At 42.7% G+C, this 14,367-nt stretch overlaps 1 protein-coding gene across 1 annotated transcript; it reads left to right on the top strand.

Annotated features, from left to right (window-relative positions):
• The first annotated feature begins 508 nt into the window (after positions 1-508).
• On the top strand, positions 509-8,487 carry fshr (follicle stimulating hormone receptor). Its single transcript, XM_063216925.1, has 10 exons — positions 509-730; positions 2,954-3,025; positions 3,500-3,574; positions 3,778-3,852; positions 4,024-4,104; positions 4,200-4,280; positions 4,570-4,638; positions 4,782-4,856; positions 5,966-6,151; positions 6,516-8,487. The coding sequence occupies exons 1-10, from the start codon at positions 540-542 to the stop codon at positions 7,645-7,647; spliced, it is 2,037 nt and encodes a 678-aa protein (XP_063072995.1). The 5' UTR covers positions 509-539; the 3' UTR covers positions 7,648-8,487.
• The last annotated feature ends 5,880 nt before the right edge of the window (positions 8,488-14,367 follow it).

The raw sequence follows: 14,367 nt of genomic DNA, 5'->3' as shown, positions 1-14,367 counted from the left end.
TGTCCTTTTTCACTGCATTATGTGATAACTAAGTTGAATAAGAAATATGAAAATACTACAAGTGGTCTTTGTACATTATGTTCCTTCAGTTCAAATGAAAGACAAAAAAAACACACACACAATATTGGTTGACTATGAATGAAAGGAGTGTCTACAGGGAACTAGGGGAAAAACAAAGAGTGTGCTAGTGTGCTCCTGCTCTTCTTATCAGCAGACTTCCAGCTCCAAGGTCTCCCATGGCTTAAGCCAACACAGTCCTGACCACCCTCCTTCTTGCTCCGCAGTGTCAAGACCACCGCCAACAGCTTTATAATAAGCTTCTGACTCAAACTCTTTTCGCTCGTTCTCAAAGTCGAAAACGTCCATGTATTATCGACCAACATCTGGAGTCTTGCCACAGGACCATCGTACAGCAGCCCAACTCCATGTTTGCTATATGGCTTCCTGGACGAAAATCCTTCTGTAGTTGCATGCAGACCTGGAGGCCACCAGCAAACTCTTCACCGGCTAACGCTACAGGAGACTACTAACTGAACAGCATGATGAAGAGCACGATGCCAGTAGTCATGATGCTCACACTGCGTCTGATGGGACTAAGAAGTGAGGACAGTAGCTTGCAGCCAGGACCTCCTCACCAATGCCACATCGATGCCAAGATTGGCTCCTTCCGCTGTTTGAATAAGGATATCACCAAGATGCCCACCGACATCCCCAAGAACACAATGTTTGTGTAAGTACAGAAGAAAATAGGGTAACACTTCAGACTACCTACCCATAAATATATTTAGTTCATTATTGACGAAGTAATTATAATAATGCAAAAAACATTTACAAGTGTTTGTCAGTGAATAAGAAATACTATTTTAAGACAGCAGACACAGCACAGTCGCATCGGTCCAGAAGGTTTAAAACCACTGGATATAGAAGTATTCAGCAGGCAAACACATGTAAAACTCATCCAGTAGAACTTGATTCCAACTCCACTGTGCAGTTGTAGTTTGGCTTTTAGTCATTTACAAACATTTGTACAAATCTTGTTTATGATCAGTTCATTGATGAATGTAAATGAAGCGCTTCTAAAGCTTTTAAGGAGTAGTTATTTTAAAAGCAAAAATGCTAACATACTGAAAGTATCTACTTACAGTACAGTTTTGCATACTGAATTGCATAAAACTGGGTGAAATATGTTGTTTTGTAAATGCTAATTCACTGGCAGGAATACAGTGTAACATGGATGAGCCACAAATAAGAGGCCATTATGTATACGTGTAGAGTAGAATACATATGCGTGTATATGGTACACGTGTAGAATGCTGGAAAGAGGAGATAATGACTGGAGTAATTAAATTTCCCCTGCGTTGGTGACAAGTATCTTGCAATACATCAGTTATCTGTTTTTTTTTCCTAATGTGAGATATTTCCACTGCAACATTTCACTGGGTTGTTACGATGGTTGTCAGTTCTTGAAAGCAGTTCAAGAATGTCGAAATGATGGCTACTTTAAGTAACTTCATGAAGGTCATGGAAAGACAGATTTGACCTTGAGCTATGTTTGGACTCTGGAGTGGGAACATGTCAGGAGGTTGTTTCCCCCCCCTTTTTAACGGTTACTAATCAAAATCATTAAGATTCTCAGTGAAACAAAGTAACACGTGGCATAAATCTGAACTTGGGCCTGTTAGGTAGTTACATGTAAATTTCAATACATGTTTTGAACTTTTGAGTGACCTTAACCTGGCAAGTCCCTGGCCTCGTTTTGTTTGTTTGACATATTTATTTGTGCAATGGATGGGATGCTATGTTGCCACCCCCTCTCTGGCCATACGCTATGGTGTGTGTGTGTAGCCAGATCTAATGTGACTATTTATAGCAATGAGAAGAAGAGAGTGCTACTCTGATATTGGTTCTCACAGTATTGAGCTCTGTCTGTAGATGTCCATTTCTGGACACCCTGCTTCAGTGTGAAAAAAAAGCAAAACGCAAAAAGCAAAATGCAAAACTTTTGTCTGAAGACTTAACGTCTGATTACACTTCATTAACCGATGACCTCGTCTGATTATGAGTGTGCTTATGTGATAGAAATAATTGACAGTAGATGTTGAGAAAGAGAAATAACACTGATAAAAAACTGAAAAGATGAGTAGCAGACCAAGATTATATCTGTATGAGACAAACACCAGCACATGGTGCCATCAATGTATCAACACCATGAAATACAAAACAGGGGCAACTGAACATGGTGTAACTCAAATGCTACACCACTGCCTTGAAGGACCTTAAACTCAAGGCCTACTTTGGGTACACTCACAGTTGTACAGAACAGGGTGTGTAGTTTATGTGTTTATGTGTATAGCACATGGCACACTGACACTTGAGCACCTCTGCATGGGCAAATTCTTTTTTACTCTAGCAAGTAAACAACACCTACCCCACCCCTTTATTTAGACATTATTATAAACCAATGAAGTACCTACATTTACTTTTTAGCCAAGCCCACTATATCATTAAAAATGCAAAACGGCAGTATGCAAACATAGCCCCATAATGCACGGTGTACCATCTGAGGCACGCTGTAATAGTCATTGAAATATGTATTACCTTAGTACTACTCTACTATATAACACAGGGCCTTTAGTAATGCACGACTCGGTCATTGCCATTCTTGTAACAACACATTTATAATGCCGTGTTTTAACAGGTTAAAAGGACAATATTTTAACCTTTTAAGTCCTGTTAGTTTGCAATTCAAAGAAATCAGACTTTATTGAATATCTGATTGAACTGACATAAGAGTTTTTTAAACTTGTTGTTCTGTGCATTGACATTGGGATGTGCATTGACTCTTTCTTGACATTTTTTTGTGAAAATGCTGAGAGGAAGCAATACACAGACTTCAAGAGTTAATTCCAGTTTCTAACACTAAATGTCAATGTTTTATCCTTCATTTTTGCAGGGAATTCAAGCTAACCCACCTCAGAAGCTTTACAGAGAAAGCCTTCTATAATTTACACAATCTAACAATAATGTAAGTAATAATGAAACGGAAACCAAATGATACCGTGACCGAAGCACTTATAGCGGTCTTCAATGGAAAGAGTTCATTTGCTTACAAAGCAGAGTATCTTGAGAAGTCATGTAAGGACTTTCAATGAGACCTAGTGGTTACTGCCGTATTTAGTCTTGATTGGATATGTTTTGTCTTAAATATAGAACATAATGTGTGGCTGTGGTCCAAAACAACACAGATATGAATCGCAGAAAACTTTGAGAGCAGACGTGTCTTTGATTCTCTTGCACAAACATGTTATATATGTGCAGAGGTTATAATGGAAATGTTTTATGATGACAATAACATTTTGAATTTGCTATGTGTTTTATTTTTTTGACTGAAAATACTTCAGAACTCAAATGCATTCATACAAGTTTGGTTGTGCAAAAGATTAGTATAAATTCTGTGATGTGATGATGAAACAGTCTCCTTGGTCTTTCTCTTCGTCAGCGTCATCAAAGAAAATTGCAAGTTGGAACAAATCCACGACTTTTCCTTTTACAACCTTTCCAAGCTGACAGAAATGTAAGTTGAGCTGAGTGAGTTTACCAGAATGCAGTTCTCAGCATGTTGTTCTCTAAAGGCTAGCCAAAGGTTAACACACCACCAAATCTGTCACTCACAACAACTGCTGAGAGTCCTGCTCCAATATCCCATTACAGCCTAAAAAATATGTCTTTACGGTCATCAGGTTTTATCTAAAAACGTATCTGCTTCTCTGCCTACAGAACAATAACTAGATCAAAACACCTTGTTGTCATTCAGAGAAAGGCTTTCTGGAACCTGCCAAGGCTTCAAACACTGTAAGTATAACTGGTCCAAAATGCAGCAAACATCACATTTTAAATAGCAAAAAAATGCAATGGCGCCATCCAGAGCATATCTTTATAAGATTTGACGAATTAAACAGATGCTACATTTGCAGTCTTAAAGGAGCTCACGTGTGTGTGTGTGTGTGTGTCCTTTACCTTCAGAACAATATCCAACACTGGACTGAAAAATCTGCCTGACTTCTCCTGGATAAATCCAGCTGTGGCTAGTGACAAGTTTCTGCTGTAGGTCACTTTCTACAGTTTTAGAATGAATTAGAAATCGCACCCCAGGGCACAGACACCAGGACTGTTTTTCAATATATGACTTTCTCTGACAGTGACCTGGAGGATAACATATACCTCAAAGAAATCCCAAGCAATGCATTTCGAGGACTGGGCAACGGCATCACTGTAGAAATGTGAGTGACAGTGTCCATACACTCCTTATATTAGCTAATGCTTTAATATAAAGTGACTCAGTTATTTACCGGGTATTGGTTACAGTCCCTGGACCAGTGTGGAGTTACGTGTAGGGCACTGTAATGTAATGTATTGTCATGGCACAGAAGTGATGATGTGACAAGAAAATCAAACTTAAATTCTAATCCATTCTGTGTGTGTGTGTGTGTGTGTGTGTGTGTGTGTGTGTGTGTGTGTGTGTGTGTGTGTGTGTGTGTGCTTGCTTGTGTTTTGTTTGTCTTCTTGCAGGAGGCTGGCTAGAAATAATATCAACACAGTGCACAGCTTTGCTTTCAATGGCACTAAACTGAGATCGCTGTAAGTAGGAGACATCTTCTATTTTCGGTTACTTTGTTCGTTGACAGTTTAATACAACTGTTTCCCTTTTACTTTTCATCATCAAGTTTGTTGGCATTGGGAGGAAAAGCTTTTTTCATTCCCTCTTTTTTTCCTTTCCGCAGGCATCTCATGGGAAACAAAAACCTTAGTCACATCCACAGAAATGCCTTCTTGGGAGCTGAGGGTCCTATCTTTCTGTAAGCACTCAGTGTATCTTTCTTTCAACAATGCTCAGTCACCAGCTGAAAGAGAGTCCCATTTCCCTGGCATATCTGACTCAAAGACTTTCTGCTTCTGCCTTATATTTAAATACCAGAGCCTCGAGATCTGGCCTCCTGGAGAAAGGGCAAATGAGGCCACTGGCCAGTCGTATGCAATGCATGCTGCTACCTTGGAATATAAATGTCACTTAAAGGAGTATCATAACTAATAAGCAGGGCTGTAGTACTCGAGTCCGTTTTTTTGAGGACTTGGACTTGTCTCGGACTTGGTATTGTTTGGACTCTGACTTGTCTTGGACTCGGACAATGGTCTTGCCAAATTAGGCTTTTGGACTCGCCGGGTCTGTCATTAAGTTTTGTTTAGAACACTGGCCATCATAGATTGTAAAGTGGAGCTTGAAATCCAATAACAAACAAGTTTGTCTTTACATCCATGCCATATAGGTTATCTTCTAAGGTTCACACTATTGACATTCATCCTTTTCATTGTCAAACACTGACCGACATGTGATTCGGACTTGACTTGGACTCGGTCTTGTCTCGGACTCGAACCTCTTTGGACTCTGACTTGTCTCGGACTTGACTAGTACTGGTCTTGGACTTGTCTTGGACTCTACAAAGGTGGACTTGACTACAGCCCTGATTATAAGAAAATGTACAACCTTTTTTTTTCTGTTGGTAGTTTTTAAACACAAAATACTGTGTGTTTGTTCTTTCAGTGATGAGGTGCACTGTGTAGGATGGTAGCCCGAGTTTGAAACTATGCTGCTCATTGAAACTGTGCTGCCTTTTTCCAAATTTGATCTTTTCATGAATATCTACAAGTGTATGACCAAAGTACAGTAAGCTTTACAGCTAAAAATGTACATATTTGATCAATGATCATTCAAAATGGCAGACATGGAGACGATCTACCTTCATGTTTTTTCATTTTCTCTGCTGGTGGTAATTATTAGAAACACGAAGTCCATTTGTTCTTTCAGTGATTTAAGAATCTTTAATGATTCATTTAGCCATCTGCCACATTGTTGTATTGTTTTGGAACAGAAATGTTTATCACTATAGCCTTTACATTCCTTCATCAGAAACATCTCGCATACAAAGATTGACTTCCTGCCGGACAGCATGCTGGGCTCCATTACAACGCTGGTCGCTACCTCTGTGCCGTCCCTGAAGAGGCTTCCCAGCCTGGAGCTTTTCACACGCCTCAAAGAAGCCACCCTCACGTACCCAAGCCACTGCTGCGCATTCGCCAACTTCCACATGAATAGGTTTGCCTAAGTTTGCCTAAGTTGCCTAAGCTTTGCCTTAAGTACAAATGCAGTCATGTTTTGTTGTATTTGTATTGTTGTTCATTGTATTGTATTATATTGCTATATTGTATTGTATTTTGCTAATTGTTCAAATGTAAAAACAAAATAATTTGCCAACTTCCACATGAATAGGTTTGCCCTTTTTCCATTTCGTCTTTAAGTGCAAAGTACAAATGCAGTCTTTTTTTTGCTATATTGTATCGTATTATATTGCTATACTGTATTTTGCTAATTGTATAATTGTAAAAACAAAATAATTACACTTTTCTAATCCAAGATTATGGAAGCTGATTTTAAATGTCTATTTCTTTCTTCAATGTAGGTCATCGACCAGAAAGCTACCACAGTGTGATCATCCTAACATCTCAGCAAGCTTCTGGCGCGATCATTGCCAGAGGCAGGAAAAGGTCAAGTGCTTACCCACGCCGGATGAATTCAACCCCTGCGAGGATATCATGGGTCGCACCTACCTCCGCGTGCTCATCTGGGTAATCTGTGTCCTGGCCATCGTGGGAAATGCCGTGGTGCTCCTGGTGCTGCTCACCAGCCGCTACAAGCTGACCGTGCCGCGCTTCCTCATTTGCCACCTGGCCTTCGCCGACCTCTGCATGGGCGTCTACCTCATGATCATTGCCTCCGTCGACATCTACACACGCTCGCACTACTACAACTACAGCATCGATTGGCAGACGGGCGTGGGCTGCCGGGTGGCGGGCTTCTTCACGGTGTTCGCCAGCGAGCTGTCCATCTACACGCTGACCATCATCACACTGGAGCGCTGGCACACCATCACCTACGCCATGCAGCTGGAGCGTAAGCTGCGACTGCGCCACGCTGCAGCCATGATGGCAGGGGGCTGGGTGTTTGCCTGGCTGATGGCGCTGCTCCCGGCGGTGGGCCTCTCCAGCAGCTACGTCAAGGTGAGCATCTGTCTCCCCATGGACGTGGAGACGGTGGAGTCCCAGAGTTACATGGTGATGGTGCTGCTGCTGAACATGGTCGCCTTCCTTGGCGTGTGTGCCTGCTACCTGTGCATCTACAAGACCGTCCATAACCCCCAGGCTCTGACGCCGCTCACCAGTGCCGCGGACACGCGGCTGGCCAAGCGCATGGCCGTGCTCATCTTCACCGACTTCCTGTGCATGGCGCCCATCTCCTTCTTTGCCATCTCGGCGGCCCTCAAGTGGCCACTGATCACCGTGTCCAACTCCAAGGTGCTGCTGGTGCTCTTCTACCCCATCAACTCCTGCGCCAACCCCTTCCTCTACGCATTCTTCACCAAGGCTTTCAAACGGGACTTCTTTGTCCTGGCCAGCCACTTTGGCTGCTTCAAAACGCAGGCGAGAATCTACCGCACGGAATCGTCATCGGTCCAGACCAGCGTGTGGGTGCCCTCGCCAAGGTCCAGCGAAGGCACCATATACTCACTCGTCCACGTGGGACACCAACACTGATCCCAGAGACACTATGCTATGATCCAAACAAATCACTTCGCAAGAGACTAAGAAAGTTTAAGGTTTTGGACTATTAAGCAAAATCCATTCAGATAGCTAAACTGACTTAACATTTTCTCTACACTATGACTTTCAGAACATCATGATGTCAGTGTGACAGAGGTGTTCCTGCACAGTTCGTTCCCCTCTGGGCACGTACCTGCCACCTCGTCACTCACATCGGTTCAGCAATGGGAGTCACAGTACGAGCGCACTGAGCTAAAGGGCCGGTCTGACAGCCCAACGCTACCGCACTATATTGAGGCTTCGGGAGGGAGGTTTACTAACATTGTAAGCCAAACTCGGCTAGTTGGCCTCTGTTACATCAGTCCTTCCTTGTCTGTACAGGATCCATCGAAAGACATGCATGAGAGTTAAAGGGGCCAGTCTTGACCAAATACAAGAGAAATTTTGAGAGGGGGTTGAGGATTCGTCGGCAAGTGGCACATGCCAATGATTCTACGTTTTGTTATGCTACTATTACTATGTTTATCATTTGAATATGTAAGTCACCTGAATTGTCTTCCATTTGCATAGATTAGCTTAGCCAATGCATAGGGATCAGTAACCGTCTACATTAACATTTCTTCTTTCATGACATTGAACGTAAATACTGACATTTTCCCGCTAATGGGGTTTCCATGTCTGTAATGTCGAACTGTGCCTATACCAAAATCATTCCTAACCCCAAACCTGTCAGAGAACAAAGTGTGTCTACCAACCTATGCACCTGTTGAACTGTGCTTAGATCAAAACCCATTCTTAACCATAACCTGTCAGTGAATGATGTGTGTCCACCAATTTTTAGCGGAAAAGGCATAGCCGTCTATTGACATGCCACTTCCGCATGTCACATATCACTAATTCATCAAAACCAATGTGTTGTTGTACACATTAAATTGATGAATGTTTATGAACCGCAGTGCCTGTTACAGTGTCATAGCTGCTAGTAAAATCTCCATGACTGTTTGTTGAAAATGATGTTCTTAATATTTGCATTGTATATAGTGTACTTCTTAAAGTTAACTTTGATTCATGAATCAAGAAATTATTGCCAAAAGGATTGCTGCTACAATATCAGGACAACACACACACACACACACACACACACACACACACACACACACAAACTCATTAAAAGTCCTAATCATAATCCACAAAAATGAATTTTGTGTTATTTTGTGTAAGGCAGGCTGGCAGTGACTTTTTTTTTCACAGACAAGAACTACCTAAAAGTCCTCATCTTGTGTCGACACAACCCCTTTTAGTTTTTAAAGATTTACTTTGTCAGCAATGTTCAGTTGAACAAAAAAGTAATCGTTGTTTTCCTAAATTTGAAAATAACACTTATGATGTTCAGGTAGCTTTCGACCTGGATATTAAAAACTGGAAAACAAAGCAGTAATCACTGCCAGACCTCCCGTATGGCACAGTACAGTACAAAATAGCGCAGTACATACATTTTGATGGAAATGAGGGTGAATACAAAAATTACCAAAAAGAATGTAGTGTGATGTGGATAAGCAGGCTTTGGGGGAGATTACAATCAAATTGTAAACTACAGAATTGTGTTTAGTTGGAGCTGATTTCAGACAGGTCGAAACTGACCCAAACACAAGGATTGGTAATAGTAATTGAACACAATACAAGTGATATACTTTATTCACTTATTCCATCCAGCGGTAAAAAGTCTGCGGAATGGTTCACTAATCTAATTGTTGCCTCCTTCGCTTGACTGTAAGTTGGTTAGGAGGAACTTGGAGATATTGAAACTACTGGTTTAATTCACCCTTGTCGCAAGCACCCATGTTACTAGCCTGGTTCACACCAGACGGTGTGTGTGTAGCTTTGGCGCCCCCTGGCGGAGCAGAGCTACACACACTACCGTCTGGTACACAGCCATAGAGCACGCTCCGTCTCCAACCAGAAAATAGGCTAAGCATTTATTTCTTAAATATAAACGGTAACTCGCATTAAGGAGTCACAAGACAGATTAGAGACTATATTGACTCCTTAAAGATTAACAGGAAGGTTTTTGGAGGAATTTGTTGCAATAAATAAAAGCAATACATTCTCAGCCTATTTTCTGGTTGGAGACGGAGCGTGCTCTATATGGCTGTGTACCAGACGGTAGTGTGTGTAGCTCTGCTCCGCCAGGGGGCGCCAAAGCTACACATACACCGTCTGGTGTGAACCAGGCTACCATGTTACAGGATTCTGAAAACAGTTGCTAAGTAACACTAAACTTTTAAGCCTGGCTCAAACTACACGACTATCGCGCCGATTCTCGGCTGAAAACCCCCCTTACGACAATCGCTGGAACGTTACCCCCCAGGACCATCGCAAGCGATTGTCGGGAAAGATTTTCTCGTCGTGAGCGACGTTCTAAGATAGAACTTTGGCAGCTCAAAGAGTCGCCGATCGCAAATCGTAGAAATCAAACAGTGTTTGATATTTGCGACTGGAAATAGAACGTCGGGCATTGTCTCGGTGTCTGCGAGCGGCGACAAGATTGACAGTTGCGATTCTCTTCTAGTGTGCGGTGCACCCCGACGCCAAAGTCGGACACACAATCGCTAGTCGTGTAGTTTGAGCCTGGCTTTAGTCGCACGTCGCTGTGATGGCAATGAAACGTCCCTACTAAACAAAAAGAAAAGACAAAGAAATAACACAAACATGGACAAATGGCTGAAAACAGGGTTTCTGCACATTTTGGATCACCAAATATAAGACTTTTTAAGACAAATATAAGACCTCTGATGATAAAATATAAGACCACCGCTCGGGGTGAGGCATTGCAATATTGCTAATGCTATTAGTTTGCATTGCTATAATGAAATGTAGGCCTAGTACATAATTATATATAATAAACAATATTATATGACTACTGTGCTTTTATAGTGTAGCCTAGGGTAAACACAGTGTAAGCAGTAGCAAGGTGTAACTGATCTGTAGGCCTACAGACACCATGCATGCATATGGTCAGTTAACTGACAACTGGCATTTAATTGAGGGTCCCACGCATGTTTAGTTGAGTGCTGTTTCTCCTCCTCCAGCTCGCTTTATCAGAGACGGGTAGCAGAAGCAAGCGTTCTAATTTGAGCAGCCTGTCTGTAGTTTGTTGTTCTCAACAAACAGCGCACAACTTGGAAGCGATTTCCAGCATGTCCATAACAAGCATTTAGCGCGTTTACCGTTGCCCATCTGGTTACCGATTTGGACATTACGCACCTCACCAGATCATTGGCTTCGTACATAGGCCTATTCTGTTACTCATCCGATTTCGCGCTCACTTCCTCATGCTGCCATCATGTTAACGAAATCATTTTGCATTTGACAGAGGCCTCAAATAGCCTGTCACGTATCTAGAGGCGATTTTGAAAGTGTATGCTATTGTATGTAGGAACATTTATTTTCGAATACTGTCATAATGGATTCACCAAATAAACTACAAGCAAAGATACCAGTGTGCGGTGATTCATCTTTCATTTACACGGTCATAATGGACTTTATGAAATGAACCCTTTACATGTAGCAAACGCTTCTACCCAAACGCGAGGGCATGGCTAACATGCTTACGATAGACAAGATTTAAAACTTACACTCAACGACTGATTAGGCTATGCGTCCTCCCGACACAGTTAACATCAAGCTTCATATTCCGACGTTGCTTTGGATAGCACCTAACCGTTTTATTTCTTGTCCTCAAGCCACATTACACTGAACGTACATCTATCTACCCATCTCGATTCACGTTCATATTTTTTCGACTTCTTTTTAGACTGTTTCTAATAGAACATGCAAGTAGGCTAGACGGCTCTGGCTGCGCCCACAGGTCTGCGGCTGCCCCCGCTGTGTGGCCAGCAGGCTGCGCTGCGCCACAAACACAGGTACGTTTCATCTACTTTTCCGCATCTTGAGGGACGTATGCCGGTTAAATAAGGTTTACTTTATAGCGTCAAAAATAGACTTTTTTCTGACACTCAAGCTACCCAGGGGAAATATAAGACCTCCCACGTAAATATAATACCACACTTCCAAAAATTGGCGAAATATAATGCTTTATAAGACCTTAAAAAACAAATATTAAAAGTAAGACTTTATAAGACTTTTTAAGGATCCGCGGAGACCCTGGAAAAGAGTGAGACCCCCCTCCACAGAGACACCACCGGCTCCTAGTTCAACATCAACCCAGACCCGTCTCCCAAGGACAGTAACAGTGCAAGTGCTGCTTGCCAATCTAGTTCTACTAGCATGGCTAGTGCCTCTGAATATGACGGTGATGATGATGAGCTCCCTTCCACGAGTAAGCATGTGGATGTAGCAATGCCGACAACGGTAAAAGGAGGAAAATATGATGACAAATACTTTGAGCTGGGGTATACTTGTATTGGTACTGGCTCGTCTATTCAGCCACAGTGCGTTGTGCAAAGGTGTTATCGCACAACTCAATGAAACCGTCACTCTTGCACAGACCTTTGGGAGACAAATCATCCTCACGTAAAAAATAAACCACGGGAGTATTTTGAAAGGGAATTACGTGGACTTTCTACCAGTAAAAGCACCCTACCAAAACCAGACAAAATGAACAAGAAGGCGTTAGAGGCGTCTTATATGGTGAGCTACCGAATAGCCCAGACTGTCAATCTCCACACTATTATGGAGGAGTTTTTCCTTCCTTCTGTCGCAGACGCAGTTGGAGTCATGCTGGGGGAAAAAGCAAAAAATGTCATACAGACCATACCATCATCTGACAACACAGTTTCTCGGCGCATCACTGCCATGGCTGGGGACGTTTTCAAACAGTTGCTGCTTCGCGTACGAGCGAGTGAACTTTATTCGCTACAGCTTGATGAGTCCACGGACGTGGCAGGCCCGGCGCAGCTCCTTGTATACGTCCGTTATATTCATGAAGGCTCAGTGAATGAGGATATGCTGTTCTGCAACCCCCTCGAAACAAGAACAACAGGGAAAGACATTTTCCATATAATATGCTGGACACGTTTGTGACATCGAATGGACTTCTTTGGACAAAATGTGTGGGCATCTGCACCGATGGCGCAAGGGCCATGACAGGCAGGCACAGTGGTGTGGTCACGCGTGTCCAAGCGGTTGCACCCGATGCCACTTGGGTACACTGCAGCATCTACCGGGAGGCTTTGGCTGCCAAGGGCATGCCTACAGAATTAAATAATGTGTTGGACACAACTGTAAACAATGTGAACTTTGTTGAAGCGAGGCCTCTGAACAATTGCATATTTACTGCACTCTGCAATGAAATGAGCAGTGACCATAACCAACATCTCTTATATTGCACACAGAGGTGCGCTGGCTGTCATAGGGGAAAGTATTGACACGTGTCTGTGAATTAAAAGATGAACTCAAAATGTTTTTTGTTGAGACATTTCACCTTTCTGACAGTTTGCATGACGAAGAGTTTCTTTCACGCTTAGCTTATCTCGGTGACATTTTTTCTCAGCTGAATGAACTCAATCTCGGATTACAGGGGCTCTCCGCAAACATTTACAATGAGCGAGAAAAAATCGAGGCAATGATTCAGAAGTTGAATCTGTGGATTGACTGCGTGGAGAAAAACAAGATAGTTGCCTTCCCTTTGTTGCACGAGTTTCTCACTGAACATGACCTCAGTCTGGCAGATGGCATCAAGCGCGACATCGCAGCGCATCTCAGCGCGCTCGCTGCTGAGTTGCGCAGATACTTCCCAGACAGTGACGACGAGTCGGACCGTTGGATTCAACATCCCTTCACTAGGCCGACTGCCCCTGCTGCCCTGTCAGTCTCTGAACAAGAGAACCTCATTGATATCGCAACAACAGGATCCTTGAAAACGGATTTCAACCACAAGCCTCTCGCAGAATTTTGGATAGGGTTGCTCACCGAGTTCCCTGAACTGGCAACATGCGCGGTCAAGAAATTAATTCCATTCGCCACTACATATTTATGTGAGAGAGGATTTTCATGTCTGATTAGCCTGAAAATTAAATACCAGCACAGGCTATGTGTAGAGGACGATTTAAGGCTGAAACTTTCTCCGATTCGACCAGACATATGGGGGCTATGCGCATCCTCTCTAGCCCACCCCTCACATTAAAGTTCAGTCACAAGCACTCCCGTCACGCATGTATTAAAGTCAATGCATTGCTCCACAGTTTTGGCTGTATTCTGAATAGGTTCGTTATAGTCTTTGTTCTTGTTTGATGTTATGTCTTGTTGTTAAGTTATGCCCGTTCATCCTGCAGATGTATTTAGTATTTGCAGGCAAGTTAATAAAACTCTGATCCCTAGGTTGAATGTCTTTTTTTTTCCCGGGATGGGGATGGAGATGAAATGCTCCAAGGGGTACGCGGTGTCAAAAAGTTTGGGCAGCACTGGCCTAGTGCAAACAAAAAGAGGACTGAAACCACACAAGGGCCTTTACACACCGGTTCTATACAGTATATCTATATCTATATTTGCACAGTCTCTTCTGGATGGGAAGTCCTCTGTGGAGGCTTATGATGTAACACTAATGAGAGCACTACTGTGCGACACATTGTTTAAAGCTCTGGGTATGTACTGTAAGCAGTCTCCTATTTTCTGAAACTAATTTGCGCTATACTGTCGCACACACAACATCGGAAAAGAAACCATTAACTCCTATCGCGCCGGACGCATCATATT

The sequence above is a fragment of the Engraulis encrasicolus genome, chromosome 15 (genome assembly GCF_034702125.1).
Source record: "Engraulis encrasicolus isolate BLACKSEA-1 chromosome 15, IST_EnEncr_1.0, whole genome shotgun sequence".
Taxonomy (NCBI): Eukaryota; Metazoa; Chordata; class Actinopteri; order Clupeiformes; family Engraulidae; genus Engraulis; species Engraulis encrasicolus.
The sequence above is the reverse complement of the archived record's forward strand: the minus strand, read 5'-3'. Positions and strand labels throughout refer to the sequence as shown.

Bases quoted from the DNA above. Each gene is read 5' to 3' on its own strand.
- fshr (XM_063216925.1), top strand. From the start codon at position 540: ATGATGAAGAGCACGATGCCAGTAGTCATGATGCTCACACTGCGTCTG. The intron at 4,857-5,965 runs GTAAGCACTCAG...TTCCTTCATCAG, and splicing joins GCTGAGGGTCCTATCTTTCT to AAACATCTCGCATACAAAGA. The intron at 6,152-6,515 runs GTTTGCCTAAGT...TCTTCAATGTAG, and splicing joins GCCAACTTCCACATGAATAG to GTCATCGACCAGAAAGCTAC.